The sequence below is a fragment of the Pygocentrus nattereri genome, chromosome 1, assembly GCF_015220715.1.
Source record: "Pygocentrus nattereri isolate fPygNat1 chromosome 1, fPygNat1.pri, whole genome shotgun sequence".
Lineage (NCBI taxonomy): Eukaryota > Metazoa > Chordata > Actinopteri > Characiformes > Serrasalmidae > Pygocentrus > Pygocentrus nattereri.
In genome coordinates, this window is record NC_051211.1 from 30,722,106 (window position 1) to 30,749,148 (window position 27,043).

At 38.4% G+C, this 27,043-nt stretch overlaps 1 protein-coding gene across 4 annotated transcripts in view; it reads left to right on the forward strand.

Annotated features, from left to right (window-relative positions):
* Positions 1-27,043, forward strand: part of syt1a (synaptotagmin Ia) — a 393,465-nt gene that overhangs the window by 302,555 nt on the left and 63,867 nt on the right. For all 4 annotated transcript variants that reach the window (XM_017709110.2, XM_017709112.2, XM_017709113.2 and 1 more), the window contains one exon: positions 22,703-22,887. In XM_017709110.2, coding sequence (XP_017564599.1) covers positions 22,725-22,887 — 163 coding nt within the window. In that variant the 5' untranslated portion in view covers positions 22,703-22,724. The remainder of the gene's footprint in view (positions 1-22,702; positions 22,888-27,043) is intronic.

Genomic DNA, 27,043 nt, shown 5'->3' on the forward strand with positions numbered 1-27,043 from the left:
AATGTCTCCCTTCTCCCTACATAGTGCACTATGTAGGAATTATATACTGGTTGCTGGATCAGCCCAAGTTTGACTTTCCAGTGTGCTTTTAATTCACAGTTAAAAATAGAGACATTGCTTGGGACAGAACATCAAAACTGGGCTCTGGAAAACAGGGACGTCTGGTCACCTTAGACTGCTAACAGGAAATACAGGTGGCAACTATGTTTAAATATAAGCTCATAGCCACCAGTTAGACTGGTAGTATTTTGATAAAGGTAACTGCAGGTGACCAAATCTGTATACAAGGCAGGATCAGTTAGCATGATGGCATTTTCACCTTATAATTTGCAGCTATTTACTTTCATTCATTCTGAGCAACATCAGCTTTTTTTGATGAAACTAATCATTTAAATTTGAGACAAAACCATGAGCAAAAACAACCAAAAAGGTTTTGATCTAAAACATATTTTAACAGTTTTAAAAGTAAAGGCACAATAGTTTCCAAAGAAACTTGTCTGATTTAACATTATCATTTTCAATATTACGAATAAAAACTTAGAGCACACATGCAGGTTAACTGTTTTATTGTATTAGATAATAAATAAAATGGCTACATTTCTACTGAAGACATTGTGACTCCTTGTTCTCATCACCACCACTGTAAAGACAGGCTTTGCAACAGTGAAACTTTTTGATATTAAACAATTTGGAATTACTTTGTTTGCATTTTAACCATCAAATTATGCTAAACGTTAAAAAATCCGCTCTTGCGTTCTACTGTAAACCGCATAAATAGTTGATTATTTGTGTTTATCCTTTGGTCAAGTAGCTTCCATTCTCCCCAGAACAGAACTCTGTTCTAGTTGGGTTATTTTTTCCACTGAGCTGAAGCTGAAACTCTAGTGGTGCTCATCTCTCCATGGATGAGTTTATAAATGAGTTTTCCTTACATAACCTCATATACAGCCCAGTCTCAGAGAGATATCCCATCATGCTCTGCTTCACCTTGTCACTTCTCATCTTTTCCTCTGAGCTCCTCCTTCCTCTTGCCCTGAGCCAGCTTTTCATTTTTTTCTTTTTCTCTTACTCTCCTCCTCTGTCTCCCCCTCTTTTTTCCTTTCTTGTCTGTCGTTTCCTCTTCTTTTCTACCCTCTCTCCCCCTTTTCTCTTCCCAGGCCTTTCTCTTTCAATATCTTCTGCCCCTCCTGTTTCTCTGTTTCCTGTTCCTGGTTTTCTTCTACTTCTCTCTCTCTCTCTCTCTCCCCCTAATTAGATTGTGTTGTATTATTGTATTATGAAATAGCTAGTACTGTTCTCGCTTTATTCTATGCTCTACTCAGTAGGTGCACTTACAAGCCAACTTGTCCTTTCTGTACACAAATGCCCTGAGTTTTACTGGAATTCCTTTTAATAAGTTTTTATTATTTTTACATTTAAATGTAACAATTTCTGACATACATTTGGCCTTTAATGCACTTTTGCACACATATGCATTTGTGTTTTGCCAAATCAGTATATTTGTTTTTCACAGTAACATCAAGTACTATATCTCTTACAATAAACAACTTTAATAAATGTTCTTATACTCCAAAATACGATCAATTATTCCAAAAACAATCTCAATAAATTCCTCTATGCACTAAAATAAGAAAATTAGTCCATAAACAACATTGAGAAAGACTCCTTTGTATTTAAATGGGAGGAATTAGTCCACAAACAACCTCAAAAAATGATTACACTACACTAGAATATTAGACCTTAATCCATAAACAACCTTAGTAGACACTCCTTTACAATAGAATAGGAAAAATTAGTCTACCAATAACCCCAACAAACACTACTATATACTAGAATATGAGGAAAAATTCCATTAACAACCCCAACAAACACTCCTATTCACAAGGATAGAGCATAGTAACCTTTAAATAACCTCAGTAAATGCTGATTGGACAAGAATAAAATATACTATTCCATAAACAACCTCCATAAACACTCTTATACACCAGAATATAGGATATTAATCCATAAACAACCTCCATAAACATTCTTATGTACTAGAATAAGATGTAGCAGCCTGTAAACAACTCTCAATAAATGCTTCTATACACTAGAATAGAAGATACTATTCCATAAACAACCCAAACAAACACTCCTATACACTGGAATATGAGATATTAGTCTATAAACAACCTCAATAAACACTCCTATACACTGGAATATGAGACATTAGTCTATAAACAACCTCAATAAACTCTTCTATACACTGGAATATGAGATATTAGTCTATAAACAACCCAATCAAACACTCCTATACACTGGAATATGAGATATTAGTCTATAAACAATCTCAATAAACACTCCTATACACTGGAATATGAGATATTAGTCTATAAACAACCTCAATAAACACTCCTATACACTGGAATATGAGATATTAGTCTATAAACAACCTCAATAAACACTCCTATACACTGGAATAGAATGTAGTAGCCTGTAAACAACCCTGAAAAAATCATACTATACACTAGAATAGGAGATATTAGTCCATAAACAACCTCAATCAATGCTCTTGTATCACATTAGCCCACAGTTTGCCAAAGTCTTTTTAAGTTTTTTAAGACAGTGGAGATGGCATGGCTGCATCAGTTATCGGTGGAGGAGGTTTGCTGTTTAGCTTGTTTTAATAATGATGATGCAAATGTTGATATTTGTTGTCGTTGTGGAGCTGTGAGTGGGTGTTATGTGAGTAATTTTCCATTTAATAGCTTTCTTTGAGTGATAATGGTGAAATAGAAGGCTTTCTTCTCTATTATAAACACCACACAACTATATAACTACAGCATGGTAAAATGGCAGCAAAATCTGCCACAAAATGGAGACTTAGCTCAGTCGCCTGAAGTCAATAAAACACTCCAGGCATCAGACGAAGAAGAACAAACATGAGTATTGAGAGATTTGTGACCCGTCGTGATTGTAGCTGGGTTTTTGTGAGTCATCTGGTTGCAGGGAAGAAGCACACTGCTGAGTAGAAACACAAGTGGATGTTTTAAAATGCCTGTTATGAAGACGTGTCATTTATTAAAGCAATTTGTTGATGAATATTTCAATTGGCTTAATTTGGCTCTTTATCTCAAATCAGCCAAGACATATTTGTTGCTTTTTTTCAGTTGTGCATTGGAGCTATGAGGCCAAAATAGCTAACAATAAAGGAAGCTTGGTTGCGTGTTAATTAGCATCCTTTAAATTGCATTCCTAAATCATTTCATTCGTCATTTATTAATTCAACCTCAACTTCATTTATTTGTCTCTTAACCTCAGACTTCTGTAGTTTCTGTCACTGTATAGCACTTTTATCAATAAGAATGGACAAAATGCTAACTTTGCTTTGTAACAGAAGGCTAAACTGTGTTGATACTTTTATTAATTTTTACACATAATATCATACAATCTTGGCCCTTTGAAGTAATGAAGAAAGTTTTTTTTTTTTTTTTTTTCACAAAACTGTTGCATTGCTACTACTACCACAGATTGGCATTAGCGGTCGGCTGTGAATTGCACTGGATCGCTGGCTTTATGCCAGAAACGTCAATCACCACACACTTCTCTCTGTCAGATTGAATATCCTGGCTTGAGTCCTTGCCATTGTGGCCCTAAGCCAGGCTCTTAACCTTATGTTGTTTCCTCGTTGACCCGACAAGATCTGCTAGTTCCTCTTAGGCCGAGCTTCGCCGTGTCTGAACACCAAAGGTGGACGGGCTTTAGCTGGAACTGTCAGTCTTTCCCTTCTCATTCACTGGCCAGTTAAAGTTCATGTTTAGCAAGAAAAGAGGCAAGGCGCTGTGAGTGCTGCTTTAGGTCTTTGCTTTCTTACATTTTCATGACAAAACATGTCCAGAGCACAACAGCGCTAACTTACAGGCCCAAGAAACTGCTTCTGACTTTGAAAAAAAGCTTACAAAAACTTGACTGAGAAACTAATAAGAAAACTGAGAAAATAATAAGAAAAATAAAATGTAAAAAAAGTGTGTGGGTGTGTATTTTTTCCCCCTCACTGGTAGACTAGGGCAAACAATGTGTCTCTTTGACTCAATGACTCACCTGTCTGCCAAAGGCTAAGCATCTCTAGCACACACACAGATAGACTCAAACATCAAGTCTTGACTCTAAGCCTGCTACATATCATATGTTATTGTCAAAAATACCTCTTCCCCAGTAATCCTTGTAAAGGTGTTGGGTTCATGTGCTTTCATGAAGTAGAACTAAATAAAATGATTAAATGTCATCTGCACCTCCCACAGTGGATGACTAATAGGTTTTAATGAGCTAAGGTTTGAGCACTGTCACGATAATGAGCAGATTTTATGGACTAGTTTTTAAGCTAGACTAAATATAGGCTTAGTTACAGCCCTGCTAAAAAACAAAGCAGCACAGACCAACATGTTGGTCTAAGCTGCTTTATGCTGGTTCATGCTAGTCTTGGTTCTGGGTTAGCTGGTCACCCAGCATGGTCATGTTGTATGTCCAGCATACCAGCATCCAAAACACAACATATGCTGGTGATCAGTTATGCTGGTCTGTAGTTATGCTGGTTTGTGCTGGTTTTTCCAGCAGGGCCATTAGCCAATGCATGTGTGGTGTGTAGTTTTGTATATGAGCTATGAGGCTAATGTAGCTAACAAAGGAAACAAGCTTTTACTAACATAATGGAAACTGCAGAATTGCTGTGCTTAATCACATCCTGCATGCAATATATTCAGGGCTTTTTCGCCTTGTCCGGTATGCTTACTTACTTATTTGCTTGTTTGTTTGTTTGAACAGTAAATATACTGAGTTTCTAAGAAATTCAACCTTGCCTATATTTAAAGAACAAACATTGATCGAATTCAACAGTTAGCAAAGTAAATTGCATTAGTGTGTTATTCGCGTGCAACCAGAGAATATCTGGATTTGTCTGCTACAGTGTTAACCCAAGGAGCCTCAACCTTCTCAGAACAGCATTTTTACCAGAGTACAGCTAGTAAAGGAGTAAGTCTTACAATCCAAACAGTATGTTCCACCTTCAAACTATAGGTTGTGGCCCAAATTGGGTTGCGAATGTGTTTGTGTTGGGTCAGCACATGATGATGAATGTTTGCCCAAGTGAAGTGATGCACACATGCACATTAATGCCATCTGTGACATGAAGTCTAAAGCTCACAGACTGTGACACCACATCAAATTTTTAACGGTCAGTTGGATTTGTCTTGTGCAGGCTCACCGATCAGATGTTATGTTGTCATAATTACTCCTATAGTTGATCTGCTTGTTTTTAATGCTGAAGATTTGCTGCAGTTATAATGTCATTATTACTCATTGATTCAATTTCTTCCATTTCTTCTTGTCCCATGATGCCTTACATGTAAGTCCTGGACTTGAACAGAACATGTCAGTGTGTTAAAAATGGCATTCCTTTTGAAAAGCTGTTTGTAACGCTAGCAGGGCATGCCACTGCTGGTTCTGAAATAAATCTAAAAAATAATCCCGCCCCCCACCAATCAAAACTGTAGAGCTGATAGGATGGACAGAGCAAATATGAGAGGAGGAACTGGTGGCTCTACCAACAACTTACACTCTTAGAAACTTCTTGAGGCCCAGCTTAGCAACCCCAAGACCCAAATTTTTAGTTCTTTGACACTTCTAAAACCTAGGAATAGCTCAGCTTTTTTGCACTGAAGTCGTTACTGAAGAATATATGTGTAATAAGTCAGAGATGTTAAGAGGTTAAGAAATATAGCTACCAACTATAGCTGACTAAAGCTTCAAAACAGCAAGTCAGAACACAGAAATAATTTAGCAACTGCATCAGCAGTAGCAATTCTCAATAAGGCTGAGATGCCTAACTGCTTTGTTTTGAATGAAGACGAATGGGCAGTTGGTCCTAATCCCCTTTGTGTGTTTTCAGCTTGGATGGAAATTTAAATTGTATTGAGGAGCGCTGCGCAGTACAGAAAGCCACAAGGGTCACTCATTTCCATAAGCTACAGAATTGCTGCTCTTAAATGCAGCTTGTGAGCAACAAAGTTGTCATATTAGGGCTTTTTCCCCTTGTCCTCTGTGAGAGGTAATTGAAAAAAGGGATGGAAATCTTTGTGCATGGGCTAAATAGAGTAGCAGTGGCCTCACAGTAAAGCAGGGTTAATAACTTTTCCACTGCTATTACACTGGAGATTGCCTTCAGCGAAGTTAAAACCTGCCACAGGACAGGAGAGGCCTAGGACGGCTTATTCTTATCTTACTTCACTTCTCTCACACACACACACACACACACACACTCATTATGAGGGGAAAAGTCTATTCTGTCCTGTCCTTCTGTCCTGTGTGTGTATGTGTATGAAAGGAGTATTTACAGTCATTTTGCCATGAAAAGACCTCACATCGCCAAAATTGGTAACTTTACAGGAGAGCCTATCACAGTGGTCACTGGACAGAAGGCTGAAAACATCCTGGACAGGTCAGACACATTGCAGGGCAGACACACAGACATACACACTCACACCTAGGGTCAACTTAGAATGTCAAATTAGCTTGACTACATGTCTTTGGACTGTGGGAGGAAACCGGAACACCAGGAGGAAACCCACACAGACGCAGGGAGAACATGCAAACTCCATACAGAGAGGACCCTGGTCACCCAACCGGGGAACCGAGCCCAGGCCCTTCTTGTTGTGAGGTGTCATCATTAACCACTTCTTTAAATTGACCTGGGGCGACACAGTGGTCAGTTTGAAGAAGACATGAACAAACCTGCTTTAGCAACACTTTAATTGAACCCTGCTACATAGCATTAACATAATAATGCCAAAAATATGCCCTATGCTGTCATGAGTTGTCATGACAGAATTTGTTCAGTGATATAACGGTGTGGAATTTCACATTTCCGATAACTGTAGTGACGTATGGCAGAATGTTTGATGTCAAGACATCTAATGGCACATGCTAATTTTGGCTGTGTGCTCTAGTCAGCCATCGTGACCTCAAATAATATGACATCTGTCATGACAGTTACCGGTAGTGGTAGCATGACACTGTTATATTGGTAGGCAATCGGCCCTAAGAACTCATGACAGCATATGACATCTACCATGACATGTTTTTGTGACAGGGATAAAGAGAAGTGCTACTGCTGCTTTGTTATTGCCATATACATTACTTGCCATCTACCATCCAAGAAGTTGTGAAATATGAAATCTGTGCCACTTTGCCACATTTCTCTTTTACAGAAATCGAAAAATAAAAATTTCAAAAGGGAATAAGTAAAAACTGGATCCTGTTTAAAAGCTTCATCTAAGACATCACTGTTTACAGAGTGAAGCAAATCAACACAAACTAAACTCTTTAGCACTAAATAAATGTTCTCGTGCAGATTAGGGTCCGTTCTGCACAACTATCATTAGTGGAGTACATCAGTATGCAGTACATATAGTTACTTAATCTTTCTGCTGTTCCTTTTAAGATAACACTTGCATTTTTGATTATGTAAATTGAACCATTTAAAAATGAGACGATGGGTTTCTGCTGCGTTATGTTTTTTCTCTGCAGTTGCCCGATAACCATCACACAATCAAATAAAGTTAATAAAGTGCAATTAATTGTTTGATGCGGCAAGAGTGAACAATTTATTCTCTTTCATTGTGTTTAATTTAGTTCACTTCTTTTTTTCTTTCCATTTCATTGTAGTGCAATTATACTGTTAGAGCTCCCTCTGGATCAAAACAAGAGTCCTTGTTATGATTGTTGGTTAATTCTCACTGTGAAGCAATTTTCAACTGTCTTATCCGTAATAATGCAAAAACACACCTCGCTGCGGTCGACGCAGATTTTAACTCACTTACAAACACACTGCGTTTCAAATGGAGTTTAAATGACTGCCAATACTTGACCTGCATCTGTGTGGCTTATGCGTGATCTCTTTCAGCCTCTTTTCCCTCTCCTTCCCTCTAAATCTCTCTCTCTGTCTCTCTCTCTCTCTGTCTTCTCTTTTTCAGTGTCTCTCTTTTTCTCCTCTTCTTCTGTTTCTTTCTCTCACTTTGTCTGACATTGTTTTCTTTTGCTAAAGAATTATTATTCTTTATTCTATTCTATATTATACATTTTTATCTCTCCTTCTCTTCATCTACAGTGGGGTAAAAAAGTATTTAGTCAGACACTGATTGTGCAAGTTCTCCTACTTAGAAAGATGAGAGAGGTCTGTAATTTTCATCATAGGTACACTTCAACTATGAGAGACAATATGAAAAAAAAAATCCAGGAAGTCACACTGTAGGATTTTCAAAGAATTTATTTGTAAATTATGGTGGAAATAAGTATTTGGTCACCCACAAACAAGCAAGATTTCTGGCTCTCACAGACCTGTAACTTCTTCTTTACGAAGCTCTTCTGTCCTCCACTCGTTACCTGTATTAATAGCACCTGTTTGACCTCGTTATCTGTATAAAAGACACCTGTCCACAGCCTCAGTCATACTCCAAACTCAACCATGGCCAAGACCAAAGAGCTGTCGAAGGACACCAGGAAGAAAATTGTAGACCTGCACAAGGCTCAGAAGAGTCAATTTACAATAGGCAAGCAGGTTGGTGTGAATAAATCAACTGTGGGAGCAATTGTAAGAAAATGGAAGACATACAAGACCATTGATAATCTCCCTCGAGCTGGGGTCCAAGCAAGATCTCATCCCGTGGGGTCAAAATGATCATGAGAACGGTGAACAAATATCCCAGAACTACACGGAGGGACTTGATGAATGACCTGCAGAGAGCTGGGACCAAAGTAACAAAGGTAACCCTCAGTAACACACGACGCCAAGAGGGACTCAAATCCTGCAGTGCCAGGCGTGTCCCCCAGCTTAAGCCAGTACATGTCCAGGCCCGTCTGAAATATGCCAGAGAACATATGGATGATCCAGAAGAGGATTGGGAGAATATCATGTGGTCAGATGAAATCAAAATAGAACTTTTTGGTAAAAACTCAACTCGTCGTTTTTGGAGGAAGAAGAATGCTGAGTTGCATCCATACCTACTGTGAAGAATGGAGGTGGAAACATCAGGCTTTGGAGCTGTTTTTCTGCAAAGGGGACAGGACGACTATCCGCGTTAAGGGAAGAATGAACGGGGCCATGTATCGTGAAATTTTAAGCCAAAACCTCCTTCCATCAATGAGAGCATTGAAGATGGAACGTGGCTGGGCTTCCAGCATGTCAATGATCCCAAACACACCGCTCGAAGGAGTGGCTCCGTAAAAAGCATTTCAAGCTCCTGGAGTGGCATAGCCAGTCTCCAGACCTCAACCCCATAGAAAATCTGTGTTGCCCAGCGACAGCCCCAAAACCTCACTGCTCTAGAGGAGATCTGCAGGAGGATTGGGCCAAAATACCAGCTACAGTTTGTGTGCAAACCTGGTGAAGAGTAACAGGAAACGTTTGAGCTCTGTCATTGCCAACAAAGGTCATGTTACAAAGTTATTGAGTTGAACTTTTGTTATTGACCAAATACTTTTTTTCCACCATAATTTACAAATAAATTCTTTAAAAATCCTACAGTGTGATTTCCTGAATTTTTTTTCTCATTTTGTCTCTCATAGTTGAAGTGTACCTATGATGACAATTACAGACCTCTCTCATCTTTCTAAGTAGGAGAACTTGCACAATCAATGGCTGACTAAATGGCTGACCCACTGTATCTCTATGTATGTCTCTCTCTCTCTCTCTCACTCTCTCTTTGTCTTGTGTCTCAGTCATTCTGTTTTTCCTTGTCCACTATTTTTGACTCCCATTCTCTTTATTTCTGTCCCCCTTTCTTTCTCCATGTTTCTCTCTTTCTCTCTCTCATTTTGATGATTTCTCTGATTCTCTTTTTGTTTATCACCGTTTCTCTCTGTGGATGTACGAATATACACTGCCGGCTAACAGCATAACCACTAATTTACTGTAAATACTTTGGAAGATCACTTCAGGAGTTTTGTATAAACACACTGGCCCCTTTATTAGAAACATCTCTCTTGTAGCTCCACCTTGCAGGTGTACAGTTGGAGATTGTAGTCCATTTGTTAACGCATATTTTCAGTTAGCCATCCCCAGTTACATCCTTTTTGAGCTGCTTTTGGCTTGATATTCAGGTGGTGGTCCACTCTCAAGCTAGCAGTGAAAAGAATGTGTGTAAAAGTTTGAGGAACACCACTGTGTCTCATACACTCATACCAGCACCACAAAGTCTATGATGACCACTACCATGTCAGTGTCACTGCTGTACCGAGAATGATCCACCATCCAAACAACATCTGGACAACAGCATGCTTGTGGTCAGAAATTGACTAATGATGAATGGAGGAGAGGGAGGTAGAGCAAAAGATGGGCTACAGTTTGTAATTGTACAACTTTGTAGTGTAACTATAAGGTAGGTGTATCTAATAAAGTAGCCAGTGAGTGTTAAGCCACAGTTTTTATGGTTGCTACTGGTGGTCATTTTCTGCATGGCTGACCAACTGAAGCAGCCTGGGCTTTTTTCTGTTCCTTCACTCAACCACCATCCAAAAACCTTGATTAAGCCTGCATGCAGGCCAAATTCTCTCCCCTTCTGTCTTTCTGTCCTTCTCTCTTTATTCCTCTGGATCTCTTATTGTCTTTTGTCTCTTCTGTTTTTTTGTCTCCTTTTCCTCTCTTACTTCTCATCCTTCTCATTCCTTCTCTTTCTCCCTTTCTCTCTCTCTTATCTGGCTCTGTCTCCTTTCATTCTTTTTTCTCTCTCTCACACTCTCTTTCTTCTTTCTCTCTGTCTCTTCAGTTTCTTTCTCTCTCTCTCCTTTTTCTCTTTATCTCTGTGTTTTCTCATTATCTTTTTCTCTGTCTGATTGTCTCTATCTCTCTTTCCCTTGCTCTCTCTCTCTTTACTCTGTCATTAGTTAATGCTATTGATTAGTAGCACTAGCATCAATCCAAGGCTTGTTTTCTTGTTCTTACTAAAGTTTTCTTTGTTTTTCTTTGCTTTCTTTTCCTTTTCTCTGCCTTTTTGTGTACGTGATCTGTTGTTTGGCAAGACAATTACACATGATTAGCCTCTTCCTGCTCTGGCCCTTTTTAAACTGATTATCTCTAAGCGATGCCCTTCACGAATGCCAGATGCCTAAAGCCTGCCTCGGATAATCATTAGCGCTGAACTTTACATGCAATCAGCAATCTACAGCTCCAGCATGGTATACGTTTAAAGAGAAAGCTCATTGGAAAATCAAGAGTACACACTTCCACCATTAGTCGATCGTGAATTTTGCTTCATAGGTTTTGAGCTATGAGGCCAATGTAACTAAGACAAGGGGGAAATGCCCTAATTAGCATTGTGCTAACTGTATGCTTGCATCATACAAGACATTTGCAGTTTGTGAAATCGATGTGACCACAGCTAGACTGGAATTAAGCGGAAAATAATCCTCCACTTTGGAGCATTTAGCAAGCTAGCTAACAAAACCAAAAACAGCCAAGTTAATTATGCCAGACAATTATATGCGAGTGAAAGCATAATGCTGCAATAAGTTTGGCCAAAAGAAAAGGGTAACTGGCCTGATCGGCAGGAGTAGGTAAATGGCATGTAGCGTTTAGCCAGTTAGCAAGCTGCTGAACCCCCCTGATATAAACAATAAAAACACAAAGGCAGTGTAAAGACACCACCAAACACAGCCTCTCAGTTGATTAGGTTTAGTAGGTTTTTCATCCACCAGGTTTGTGCATTTTCAATATTTGATTTATATATATATATATATATATATATATATATATATATATATATATATATATATATATATATATATATATATATTTATTTATTTATTATATATAAAAACCACCTAAATGTTGCAAAAGGAATTTTATGATAGGATGAGGTGGAAAAGGGTGATGGGGGGATTTTTTGAATGAATTCTGGCATATTAAGCCGTAAGTGGGAAATGATAGCAATGACCACACGGTGGTCCGATTGTGCCGCACAGCTTTTCAGAAATGCTTAATCAAAGCTCATTTAAAAAATGGCTCTGTGCTTCCAGAATTGTCTGGTGTGTTTGTGTTTCCAGATGCAAGGCGATCTTTGCCAGGGTGGCTTGGAATTTTCAGCTCTCATTAGATGGGCCATTTCTCACCTGGCTGGCTTCTCTGAGCTACAAAAACACAGCTGTAAAAAAATGATAAATGGCTCTACAGATAATTCTACTTAAAGCAAAAACCAAATTAAATCTCTCCATCTTGCTTGTTCCAATACAGCATCTAATCATAGCCTACATCATCTAAACCTCTTTGCATAACTGTAATGGGTGGAAACACAACTTAATTCACACAACTTTGTTCCTGCCAAAATGTCATAAATGTGCATATCGTTTGTGAAATGTTTGAATGGGAAGGTCTGCACTTATATACTATGAACATTAACACTTCCTTAATTTTGGAGTTTCTATGCTGCTAAATGAAGGTCTGTGCGAACTGAATTCGATGTGAAGTTTTGCTTGTAAACTTCTCTTCAGACATCTGTGATGCAAAAATGCTCATCGCAGCAAATTCCACTGAAATGAATGTCACTTCACTCACAAAATATAGCTGAGAAAAAGGTAGTATGACTTTAAATCAGGAGTGCACACCTCTGGTCCTGGAGGGGTACATTTTATCAATTTTTTTGTTTTCATATTAGTTTTCATTAATGGTGTTAACCCATAAGAAGTTCTTTTCTTGACATGGAGCGAAAGGTCACATGGTTTTGATGCATTCAATTTGGAATATGTTCATCCTTTGATTCATCATTTGAGATTCAGAAAATTCTCTAATCACTGAACCTCCACTGTGTATTTTAAAGCTCGCTGCCTTTCGTTGATTGCATAATGAATGTATTTATGCTTTAACACACAGCAGATATACTGAAGTGGCACATCACGGTGACAAACGGACGTCAGCTCTTGCTAAGTGGATGTAATTGATAATTAAACACTTCACTGAGCTCTGTATGTAAATGTGAAGACAGAGACCCACAAGTTCATTTAAGCCCTGCTGGAGAAACAGCCTTCATTTTTAATTCACGCCATGATGTGGAGTTAGGCTGCATTAAGGTTCCAGATGATGAAACAATATGCAACAGAAATGGACCTAGAATACACCCCTGCAGTACCTTGCCCAGCTACATACCTGGAGATTATCGTCTGGGTGATTTAGCAACCTCCACATTTCCACACACAGTGTATTCATAATAATTTCATAATAACTGTCTGTGAGGGAGCTAATAGAAGCATTAAGCTCTTTTGACATTTGGTTCCTATCCCCACCATACGTTTCTTTAGAATTAAGCGTTTCACATCAAACACCTCTAAATGACTATTAACATTTGAATCATTTAATTATGCAGAAATTTGGAAAAACCCCATTTAAATAAAATAACCAGTGAGTGCACACTGAAGGATTCAAGGATGGCTGGTGTCTGCCTGATTGTGATGGGTCAGTCTGAATAAAAGTTACATTTTTAATATGAGTCCATCCCTGCTGCAAGAACAAGACAGAAATGACCCTCTGGACCACCTGAAAATTAAACTGTGACAGTCCAACCAAAACTGCCAGCATTCAGGCACCGAATGCAGAAAGCGGTGCCAACAGAAATGGAAGGAGGCGATGGCTCTCACTTCAGGGGATAAACAGTGGGTCGTTCAGCGGCTGCTGTGGAGTTGGAATGACAGAGTGGAGTGTGAAACACAGTTGGGTAGAGTGATTGAGGGAGAAAGAGGGATGAGCGGAGTGGAGGAGAATAAAAGTGAAAGACGTACTGTGCTGCCTAGTGGAGCGGTAATTGGGTAAGGGTTTTAACACCTTTATACAGCTTCACAGCAAGACCAGACATAGTGGAAATGGGTCCCTGGACCCTGTTAGATTTTTATGTGAGCACAAGATGAAATGATACAACAAATAATCTCAGTTTAATCTCCCTTGCAAACTTGTTCTACTCATATCCTACTTGGAGTCCTTCCTCCAGAGGTTGTTCCTTTTCGGGTCATGGTTCCTATCTATGTTGCTGGGAGTTTCTCCTTTTTAGACATGGTTCCTCTTGGTGGTTCTTCCTAATCCTCTTAGGGGGTCTTTCCTTTTGAGTCCTGATTCTTCTTAATGATTGTTTTTTCTCATGTTTTTTTTTTCCTTTTTGAGGTTTTGGTTCCTAACATTGATTCTTGTTCATGCTCTTAGGGAGTTTTTCCTTTGGAATCTTGGTTCTTCTTACTGGTTCTTTCTCATGCTCTTAGGTAAATGTTCCTTTTAAGTCTTGGTTCCTCTCTGTGTTTCTTCCTCATGTTCTTTGGAGTTTTTCCTGACACTGTTTCCCTCAGTGATGCTCATTATGGGCCTGTTTCTACATGTATGGACAGGCTGCCTAATGGCCAAGTCTGTTATAAATGCCAATACAAGTAAAATTGAGCTGAACTGAGTGGAACAATATTTTGATTGTTCTGTTGTTCCCAGAATGTATTTAAGCTTCAATAGATCTACAGAAAACGTTACAAAAACGCTGGATGACTTGTCATCTGCTGCCTTCATCTGTACGTCAGTGTTTTTGCTTTTGTAGTTTTATTCATAAGTGCTGGTTTCTTATACAATAGAGAGACGGGGCTCTATTCACTAAGCTGTTTGTGCTGATGGGAAATAGATCGACTTCAGAGGGTGCTTATTTTGAATAGCAGAACAGATATTCTCTGGCCATTGTGTTAAAGGTCACCATTGAGTTGTAATATCCATTCACAACAGTAAATAACTGTGTGTATATATGTGTGTGTGTGTGTGTGTGTGTGTGTGCGTGTGTGTGTGTGTGTGTGTGTGTGTGTGTGTGATGAATCATTCAGTAGCAGCCTGAAGGATGCTGAAAAAAGGTGAGAAAGGGCAAGTATTGACTTCACTTGAAATGGAGATATGATTCCAGAGATTCATGGCAGTATCCCCTAGTGAGAAGCTCAAAGATGCTTTTGTGCTTCTCACAACACAAGTAAACCACAACTCACTCCAACCTTCTCCACTTACAGCTTTTAGGATAAAATATAACTATACCATGAGCTCTTGTAGTATTGTAAGATACAGAGAGCAATGGTGTTTGGTAGAAAAACAGGGTGTTTGTTGGAGAGTGATGGTGTTTGTTGGGGAACGATGGTGTTGAAGAGTGATGTTGCTTGGTTGAGAATGATGGTTTTGATGGATAACGATGGTGTTTGATGGCAAATAAAAGTGTTTGTCCGAGAATATTGGTATTTGTTGGAGAATGATGGTATTTGGCAGAAAATGAAGGTGTTTGGTGGGGGATGGTGTTTCTTGTATCTTTGTGGAGAATGATGGTGTATTCAGAGAATCATGGTGTTTTTGGAGAATGATGAAATATGTTGAAGAAAGAGTTTGGAGAATGTTGGTATTTGGCTGAATCTAATTTGTGCTTGACTGCGAATGATGGTGTTTGTTGAAGAATGTTGATGTTTGTGGAAGAATGATGGTGCTTTTTAAAGAATGATGGAGAATGTTGGTGTTTGGTCTTTGAAACATATGGTGCTTGTTTGAGAATGATAGCGTTTGATTGACAATGATGGTGTGTAACGGTTGAGGTGAGGAGGCGGGATGCAAACGCAAGTTGCTTTTATTGAAATCAGAGTCTAAAGCAACAGAGGTTTGAAGAAAAGACAAGTCCACGACAAAAACAAACTACAAAATGTAAGAAAACAAAAGACAAGGTAACATCACAAGTATACTCACAATGAAAGACAGAGACTGAACAAACACAACGGTATAAATACACAGGGGGGGGGGGGGGGTGATGGGATTTGTTTTAGAACATTGGTATTTGATGGGGAACAATGCTGTTTGTTTTAGAACATCTTTATTTGATGGGGAATGATGGTGTTTGTTTTAGAACATTTTTATTTGATGGGGAATGATGGTGTTTGTTTTAGAACATCTTTATTTGATGGGGAATGATGGTGTTTGTTTTAGAACATTTTTATTTGATGGGGAATGACGGTGTTTGTTTTAGAACATCTTTATTTGATGGGGAATGATGGTGTTTGTTTTAGAACATTTTAATTTGATGGAGAATGATGCTCTTTGTTGGCATAATACTGTTGAACAATGTTGGCATTTGTTGGAGAATGATGATGTTTGGCAGAAGAATTATGGTACGAGGTGGAGGATGGCATTTCTTGGAAAATGATAAAGTTTTTTACAGAATGCTCATGTTTGTTGTAGAATGTCGGTGTTTGTTGAAGAACATTGGGGCTTGATGGTGTTTTTTTAAAAATAGTGGAATTTGATGGAGAATGACTGATATGGAAAGACCTTTAGCAACATCACTTTGCAGCTTTGGCATTTAATTGAAGATACTTTCTTTTTTCCTGGTAAATGCAAATTTTGCCTAATGGACATTATTTTGTAGCTCCTACCTTGTAGGTGTAATTATAGGCCTTTTGTGGCAGTTCTTTTATGTAAATCTCTGACTCACTCTGCAGAAAGCAAGCTAAACTTGCAGGTGTGCATTAGGACCATTCAGATAGAGCACAGTAGCATACAGGCAAACACACACACACACACACACACACACACACACATACACACACGCACACACACACAAATGTCCTCAGTCTTCCGAGAGTTCAGTGGGCCTGCCAGCCACCTACATGCCCAGAATGACACTCAGCTCCTGAAACTGCAAGACTCCTTTCAAGTGTCACCAGGAGCTGCTGTCAGTCCTGATGATGCTCAAACCTCCTCCAGCCACAAACTCCTTCTTTCTCTACACATCCTGTTCTCTCTACACATCCTGTCCCCTTTCTCTTCATCCACATCCCTCTCTCTCTCACTTCCTCTGTCCATACATCCCTCTCTTTTCTGTTCAAATTAATTTAGTATTTAGTTTATCAACATCATTAAGAATTTACATTTGGATTGTCCGAGCTTTGCAACAAGCAACATGTATTGTAGCTGTTATATAAAAACATTGTAATGTTTTTACACCCGTTTAAAATTACAGGTGCCCTTTTCATTGAGTGAATAACCATCATCGCACAGTACGAAGGACAACTGGAATTTTTAAATGGTCTATAAAAATATGAAAATATGTCATGAGCAGGTTTGCAAACTCAGCCCTGTGAAATTTGCTGACATTCAATCAGTGGCTTGTTTTATTAAATTCAGTGGATGATTAGCTGCCCCCATGCTGCAGGGTTGGGTTGAAAGATCAGATCAGCTGCAGAGTCCAATGTTCTCAGTCATCGTGTTGCAGTGCTACCTGGTGCCTAACCATGTCACCAACCATGCTCTTTTCCCAAACCATTTTCCCTACATTGATCTGAACTAATCAAACCCATTCTTTGTGTACAAATGAATACACGTGGATTCCAAGACATTTTGGAATGCATTTTTGTCCTGGACAGGCAACCAAAAACCTGGACAATCCAGGGTAATCCTGGACAGGTGGCAGCCTGTAATGAGAAAAATGTGTGATATAACAGCCACCAATACAGTGCTTGTTGCAAAGTTTGACAAAACTATTGTAAATTTTTATGTCAATAAAGCAATATCAAAAAAGCTGTGATGAAGGAAGTGTATGCTGTTCACTAGAAAAAGGGATCTGGGTAATACATCTTTTTTTCATTTTTAATCAGACTATGATCTTTGTTGTTTGTCTTTTTTACGTCTAGGTTCAGTCTGAGTCATTCTCCTTTGAATTTTTAATCAGACATGGAGTTTGGATCAAACTTTGACATTGTCATTGAGTTGTGATTTAGTCATTTGAGATAGGGTTTATTTCTCAGACTGATTAAAGAAATGTCAGTGTGATTTGCAAAATGCTGGAGTAGTGCAGGTGTTTGGAGCAGTTTGTAGTTAAACGCTCAAAAAGGGGGATCAGAATTAGTTTATATGACAGGCACAGCATGTTATATGATCTCAGCAGTGTCTCACTGCAGTTGTAGATGATGATCCCTCCCCCAGCACAATTTTGAAATTGTGTATTTCTTAAACTGAATTTGAGGAATTTCTCCTTACTTTACTCATTATGATATTCTCTCTCTTGTGCTCCCCCTCTGTTTCTGTCTTTTTCTGGACTCAAGGGGAAATTACCATAATAAAACCTTCAGATGTTAGCCTCTGCTCTATGCTGACTGGAGTTAGTCTGAAATCTTTGGTACATTCTTCCTCCTGCAAAGTGACCTTTTGTTTTCCGAGTTAATTCCAAGGTCAGTGCTTTTGTTTTCTGCATGGCTGATTGGCATGGACAGCGTCTCAAAGCAAAGTGACCTTTGATTCTAGATGTCATGTGAAAAACAGTGGTTTTGTAGACAAGACTAAAAAATCTTGCATAAAGCGATGTACTATCCAAGCTATATTTGAGCTGAGCTGGGTTTCCACACTATTCCTTTAAGGCGTTATAAAAGAGCTGATTACACATGCTATGCACCCGTGTACAAACATAAGCAACCAATCATATTAGCAGGAGCTACACAATCAACTGTTGGCCTACTGTGTACCTCAAAGCCACTTTAATATTTGCCCAACTCTAACCACACCTAACCCTCCATCTACTTTATTAGAATCATCAATCTTGTGCCTTCACTCACTGGCCACTTTATTAGAAACACGTATTTTGTGCTTCCACTCATTAGAAACACCTATCTTGTGCTTCCATTCACTGGCCACTTTATTAGAAACACCTACCTTGTACTTCTACTCACTGACCACATTATCAGAAATGCCTACCTTGTGCTTCCACTCACTGGCCACTTTATTAGAAACACCTAACTTGTACTTCTACTCACTGTCCACTATATTAGAAACTCCTACCTTATAAGTCCACTATATACACATCAATGCACATTAGTCCACCAACCAAGACCATCTCTGTGGTTGGGAAGTGACCACTGATAAAAGCCTTGAGCAGGGGTGCTCGATTGTTTGTTTTGGGGGCAAAAGTACAATTATTTGTGGTGGACTGAGGTTCAAAATGTCAAAACAGTACACAAATTAGGATTTTGAATCAGGTTTTTAAAATGTATTTTATTACATAATACTATATTTTATTTCTAAAATATGTCAAAAATAAAATTTGAAATAAGATTGATATAAGGAATAAGTTCTTTTGTTTGTTTGGAGTTATGGTAACTTTCTGATAGGTCGAATCAAACACCTGTGGGGCAAACTTTGGGCACCCTTCTTCTAGGGCATGGCCTGAGGTCAGGAGGGGTTTCTATTAAAGTATAAAAAGAAAAACATAATGCAAAGATCTTTTTCACGTTGATTAAATATGATATGAAGACAGTTTTATCTTTCTGTTTACTTACTTTTATCACTAATCGTGTTGATGTAATATACTTATAGATATGGAGAAATGTTGTGCACATTTTACTCACATGAATCCAGTGCAGCACTACTCATTTACGTCCATACAAAGGTAAATCATCCCGAAAGGCGTCATATACTGGAAAAAAGTTGAAAAACTGCTCAGCTGTCTGCTTTACTTAAATAAAGGTCAGATTCACACTTACTCATCCGCGTCAATGTGACTACGTTCAAAGTGCAAAATCTCTGTCATCGTAAAAATATACGTCATCATTGAACTCAAACACAAACATAAAACACAGCAAACACACACACACACACACACACACACACACCCACACACATACACACACACTCCATATGCACCATGAGCCATTATCCCTGCTGTCACCATAGCGACATGAGCGCGATGATGACAACCTGCCCAGAACAGTGGCAATAACAAGATCTATTGTCTCTACAGCCAACCTCCTGCAGAGAGACGATGAGCACACACACACTCACTCACACACACACACACACACGTAATGCCAAAACATAGAATCACAGATGGGGAAAAAAATAGGATGTAATCAACTTTTAAACAACATTATTGATTAACAGCAATTCAATCCAGCCAATCCAAAACCTGCGTTCAGAATCCGCTCCAGTACTTCAGTAATCTTAATTGCTGAACTTGCCCAGTGTGTGATTATTACAGCTGAGTAACGGTAAAGTGATGTAATTATAGACAAGTTTGAGTGCAAATGATTACAGAGGAGTTAGAGAGTAGGTGGGAAACGTATCCAATAAAGTGGCCAAAGGTGGGAGAGAGAAGAAAACTTCAAAAATGTAGCAGTTGAAGCTGAGCAAGAGACAGTGGGAGAAAGGGAGAGAAATAAGAGAGAAGAGAAAAACAGCAAAAAAGAACAAGAACACAAATCAAGACAAAACAAAGAGGGAGAGATTGAAAGAGAGAAAAAGAAGAGGGTATGAAAGAGCTTGAAAGAGAGAGAGAGAAGATAGATTGAACTTCAATCATTGAGGAGAGAGAATAGAGAGAGAGACAATGGAGGGGCCAAAGACAAAAGAGAGAAAGACAAATGAGGATGAAAAAGAGGAGAGAGAAAAGATGGGGGTATTAAGAGAGAGAGGGAGAGAGAGAGAGCGAGAGAAGGAATAGAGATTGAAGTAAAGAAATTGAGAGAGCGAGAAAAATACACAGAGATATTAAAAGAGAGAAAAAAGGAAAGACTGAAAAAAGAAAGAAAAAAGAGGAGAAGAAGAGAGGGATTGAGCGAGAAGAAAAGAGTGAAATGGGAAAATAATGAAAAGAATATAGAGAAAATAAAGAAAAAGAGAAACAGAGAGAGAAAATGAAAGATAAAAGGGGGAAGATGGAGAGACTGAAAGGAAGAAAGACAGAGAGACTGAAGAGAAGATAGAAAGAGCTAAAAGAGAGGGAGAGAGGGGCAAAAGAGGAAAGACAGAAAGGGAGAGAGACAAAAAGAGAAAAAGGATTAAAAAGAAAAAAGAAACAATGAGATTCAAGGTGAAGACAGATCTCGATTGAGAGACAGAAAGAGAGAGACTGAGAGAAAATTGTTGACAAGCTAAGTTTATTACAGTATTTTTTTAAATAATGTTGATATAATAATGGTTGATTTTAATAATAATGTATATGATATTTCCAGTATTTCTGTGTCATTATCATTTCTGCTGGAAAACACTGGAATTTGTGAACATACATAATATGTGCCAACACATTTCCCATGCTTCATTCCTTTCTATACAGCAGGTGGCAGTGCAAAATCTAAGCAAATGATTAGCAAGTAGCTATTAATGCTAAGTGAAAATTTTCAGGTAGTCTAGAAAATTTCTAATGTCCGTAATGTCTTTCAGGTTGGTCAAACACTAGCAGGCACCCCCTTGAGAGTCTAAAATAAGTAGGTTCATATGGAGCCTTAGTGTAAAATTGTAGTTTGTAAGTGCTTAATCATTTTATACGTACAAATTACCTTATTTTCTCCACACAGAACAGTATAAATCAACACTGCAGTCATATTCTGAATGTTGTGCAAACTGCTGTATTTAGCCAGTGGCCTGATCAGCTCACCAACCAATCAGCATTCAGTTGCAGTAATGCTAACCAATCAGCATTCAGCAGTTGTAATGCTAGCCAACCAATCAGCAACAGTAATATTAACCAATTAGCACTCAGTAGCGGTAATGCTAATCAATCAGCATTCAGTAGCAGTAATGCTAATCAATCAGTAGCAGTAATGCTAATCAATCAGCAATCAGTAGCAGTAATGCTAATCAATCAGCAATCAGTAGCAGTAATGCTAATCAATCAGCATTCAGTTGCAGTTATGCTAACCAATCAACACTCAGCATCAGTGATGGCAATCAATCAGCAATCAGTGGAAATAATTGTAATCAATCAGCATTCAGTTGCAGTAATGCTAATCAATGAGCATTCAGTAGTAGTATTGCTAGCCAACCAATCAGCAACAGTAATATTAACCAATCAGCAATCAGTAGCAATAATGCTAACCAATCAGCATTCAGTTGCAGTAAAGCCAACCAATCAACACTCAGCATCAATGATGGCAATAAATCAGCAGTGAGTAGCAATAATGCTAACCAATTGGCATTCAGTAGCTGTAATGCTAGCATTCTACTCCTCTAAAACGTTTTGCTATATGGAGATATATTGATGTGATTTGTGAGAAATTAATTAAAATTAATGAAATAATTAAAGGGAGTTCCCACATACATACAAACATAAATGGCTCCTGATAAACCAGCTCCAGTCTTAACTGTAAAATAACCATGAAAATAGAACCTTATAGGGAAAAGAAGACAAGATGACTTGAAACTTTTGACTCTGTGTGCAAGATCAGTGCAGCCTTGGTGTGAGTGTTATATGACAGGCTTTAATTTTGTACAGGAGTATGTGTGTGGGACGTGGTGTTTACACAGCTGCTTTCATTCATCTGCTACTTCATACAGAAAAAAAGGCAAAGTTCACTGTGTGTACTCACATCTGACTTTCTCTGACACCAACCGTTTGTTATGGATCCTCTCTGTTGTTGAACCCTGTTCGGATACAGCCATGGCATTTCTGATGCAGTCACCAATAAAACTTGTATACCTTAACAAATATATAAGATAAGAAACATTGCAGTAATATTATAAAATAATAGTATTGTTGTAATAACAAACCTTTTGTATATAGATGCCTCAGAAAATGTATGTAAATAGAACAGAGTTAATCTGTATATTCATGTGTGTCATCTGAGCTAATTTGTCATTTACAAGTTTCCAGAAACACATGTTGACAGTAAAAATGAATGGATTGTAATGTCTCCCTCTCTCTGTCTCTGTCAGCTTGTGCCTGGCTGCCGTAGCCATGAGTCGGAGGGAAGCTTTGGTGGGAAACCCAGCCCCCAGCGCAGGGCCTGAAACCCTCTCTAACAGCACAGAGCCTGCCGCCCCTGGAGGCGGTGGTCCGAAGGATGAGGCCTTCTCCAAACTCAAAGACAAGTTCATGAACGAGCTCAACAAAATACCATGTGAGTTACACATACACACACTTTCCTGTGGAAATTCGAAGATCTTTTCAAAGTGCAGTTTTCACCTCTTTGCTGTTTTCCTAAATAATCCTAAAACTACTCTTACTTTCATTAGTCAGACAACTACAGCACTGGTAAATGGATCAGTGGCCTACACCCATTTCCGTGGTTATACTATACAAATTTTTACGGCTGCACTAGGTTTTCACCTCAGTGGTTATGCTACACCCATTTCTGTGGTTATGCTGCGCTTGTTTCTGTGGCTACAGGAGGTTTGCACACATACACATTTCTATGGCTACAACAATTTTGATATAGTTTACACTAGGTCAACACCCATTTCATTGATTACACTGGGTCCACACCAGAGGACTTGAACTCTGGTCCTGAAGGACTGGTGTCCAGCAAAATTGGATGATTTACCCGACCAAACACATCTTATCAACCCTTGTGTGTGGTGTTCATGTTTTTGTTACTCAGGGGGTCTGGTGGACCGCATTATTGCTTTTTTTACATCAATAAAGCCATAACAATTCATGTAAAAATACCTGATGTTTAAAATATGACGTGTCCAGCATGTGGTTCTCCTTTAGCAGCTGTAGCCAGTCAGCAGCCTGTCCATGTTGTCCACCTCACACACACACACACACACACAAACAGCAGGAGGAGAACGGGAAGGGACACAGCACCTCCAGACTGTTATTCCCTGCAGGTTCACCCCAACACTTCATGTGTAATGTAAATGTGTAGGAGGTGTTCAGTGTGAAGTGTTTGAAAATGTGATATTTTATATGTTCTTCACAGAAAATGAGGAAAGGCCAAGAAATCTGAGGTTGAAATAATTATATATTGCATAATCTTTCCTTTGGTAAGCATTGAAAATGGGCCCCACAGACCTGCACACTACACAAGGGTTAAACCTGGTAATTAAGTGATGAGTCAGATCAGGTATAATTCATTGAGGGAATCATCAAACTGTGCTGGATCTTGGCCAATAGTACTGGAACTTGAGACCCCTGGTTTATATTCATCATCATTTCCATGAGTGCGCTATACCTATTTTCATGGTTACTCTACACCGATTTCCATGATCACGTTAAATGTACTCCCATTTCCATGGATATGCTACAGTCATTTTCATGATTGCTCTAAATCTTTGCATTTTCATTGCTATGGTAGGGTTGCTACCCATCCAGGATTTTTCTGAATTTTAGCAGAATGTTGCTTGTCTATCCAGAAAAAATGTCTTTCTTGACACAAAATGTCTCTAAATCTTTTGTTTTTTTGCAGTTGCTTCTTTTTATGCATTGTTTGCATTGCATGTTTTGTTAAAAACATGTTAAAATATGTTTTAAAAGATTTTTTATTTTAAATGGGATATAGCTAGTTACACTCATTTCCATGTCTACATCCTTTTCTGTAGTTATACTAATCTTTAATTGTGCTTCATCAGAATGGATGCAAACAGCAACAAAAAGATGTTCATCATTCATTTTTCTCTCCATCTCATTTCTGATGTGCAATAATTTGAACACTTATTGAGCCTGTCCTGAAATGAATGGCACTTAATCATGCCTGCAGAAAACATGCCCCATCAATCAGACTTTATTCATTACCTGACATATTTTATATTTATTTATTATGTTTAATAGCTCTCAATTTTTCTCACCTCAGACATAATGAATGAAAAAAGGGACATAATGTGAGCATTTCCTCTTTCTTTAATCTGTATGTAAATAAGAGACTAAATGAGGTTTGGAATCCATCATTCATACACAGACATTACATCACTACTGAACACAAGACCTCCCTTTCTCTTATACTTGAAGTTTCCATGTTAGTAAAAATAATATGCTAGCCAGCCAACACTCAGCAGCAGTATTGTCAGCCAATCAGCACTTAGTAGCAGTAATGCATACTAATCAGCACTTCGCAGCAGTAACACAAAGCTATTAGTACTCAGTAGCAGTAACACAAAGCTATTAGTACTCAGTAGCAGTAATGCAAACCAATTAGCACTCAGTAGCAGAAATGCAAACCAATCAGCACTCTGCAGTAATAACACAAACCTATTAGTACGCAGTAGCGGTAATGCAAACCAATTAGCATTCAGTAGCAGAAATGCAAACTAATTAGCATTCAGTAGCAGAAATGCAAACCAATCAGCACTCAGTAGCAGTAATGCAAACCACTTAGCACTCAGTAGCAGAAATGCAAACCAATCAGCACTCTGCAGTAATAACACAAACCTATTAGTACGCAGTAGCGGTAATGCAAACCAATTAGCATTCAGTAGCAGAAATGCAAACTAATTAGCATTCAGTAGCAGTAATACAAACCAATCAGCACTCAGTAGCAGTAATACAATACAGTCTATACAGTCTATACATGGAAATTAACATGTAAAAACAGTCTATTTTTAAATCCTTTACTTTGGAGAACACAGTGTTCATTATTTCCATGAATAATCTGAGAGGTTGATTCATTAAGTCACAGTACGATTTTTCACTTTGCATTAGTCTATAACAGATTAACTGAAGCCCAGAGAAGTCAGTGGGGTTTCTGGATGTTGCTGCCTTATGACTTCCGCTGTGCAAAGTACAGTCTTAATTAGCATCTGTGGATGCAGTGACGGACACTGTTTATTAACAACAGTTTGTCAAAGCATTCCTGAGCCCAGTAATATCCATCACAGAAGCATGCTGGTTTTTATTTCACGTCTCAGATTTCTCCAGATTCCAGGAATCTTTTGATGTCATGCAATATAGAGGGTGAAATACTTTTACAGTTGCTTGTTTAGGAATGTTATTCTTGACCCGTTGGATTTTCCGCTGGCAAGCCTCAAACGATCTTAGCTCATAAAAAACTTGCCTTTACATGGATGATCCTTTTATACCGACGCATGATTGCATTACACGTTTAAGATGTTTCTTTCATAATATTTCTATTCTTAAATGTGTCCGCTTTTTTGGAACATGTTACAGGAATCATTTTCAGAATGAGAGCATATTTACAAAAAACAATGATTTTGATAAGGTAAAACAAATATTTTGTCTTTGCATTGTTTTCATTTAAATATGCATCAAAGTGGATTTGCTAGTCAATCCGTTTTGTTTCATTAGTATATTTTTATTGCACTTTTTGTACAAGAAGTAAATTGACAAGAATATGAATTAAACTATATATTTTTTCCCAACAAATGAACAGCTATATATACACAACATATAACATGTTGCCCAAATGTCTGCATTTCACATACTAGCACAACTTTTTTGGAATTGAGGTTTGTATACATAAAAGGACAGCATAGCTTAAAACTGAATTTTCAGCCAACTTGAAGCATGAAATTTGACCATACTCTTGTCTATCTTGTGATTACCTAACAACTTGATGCTATTTGAGGTGATGGTGCAATGACTTAGGCATGCAGTTTTGCAATGCTAGTCATCTGTAGCTACATTAACCCCATAGTTCCTGTACTAAAATTAAATAAGGAAACTTCAGACACCAAACACGTCTTGGCTTATCAACTACATTTGGTGTAAAGGGAAAATTTTGTAACTAACTATTCCTTTAGCATAATGCAGTCCAGCTGCATGCTACTACACTGTTCAAAATGGCACGTAGGCATAGGCTAAATATAGATGCATTCAGTGTCATTGGCTTGTGTAGAAGAGAGTCTGGTGTCAGGAAATGGCAGCAATAAAAAATTTTTTTTAAAAGCCTGGATCTGTACTATTCTGTGAACTGCATGAATGACGCACATGTCATGTCACTGGTGTGCAGATTTGTGTCATGGCATAGCTAATGAGGGGGTTGTTTTCCATTCAATTAGCCTTTTGGGAAGTAATACCAGTCACTAGTTCAGCTGTAGAGCAGAGTATTGCCTTAATGCCAGTGCCGATGGATTATGATGGACTGGAGCTTCTATGTGTCAGCTTTGCATCTCATATAGACTGAGTTAGGGAGCCAGAGTGGGGCTAAATTAAATTAGGACAGAGGAACATATTGGAGTTTTAATACCAGGCCAGGTAGGAGGCCTCTCAGCACAAAGTAATGGGATTCCAGATGCTGTTTTGCACAAACCGTGCAGAATATTTTATTCTTTAGTCTGTGGCCATTTAAGCACAAGGTAGGTGTTTCTAATAAAGTAATC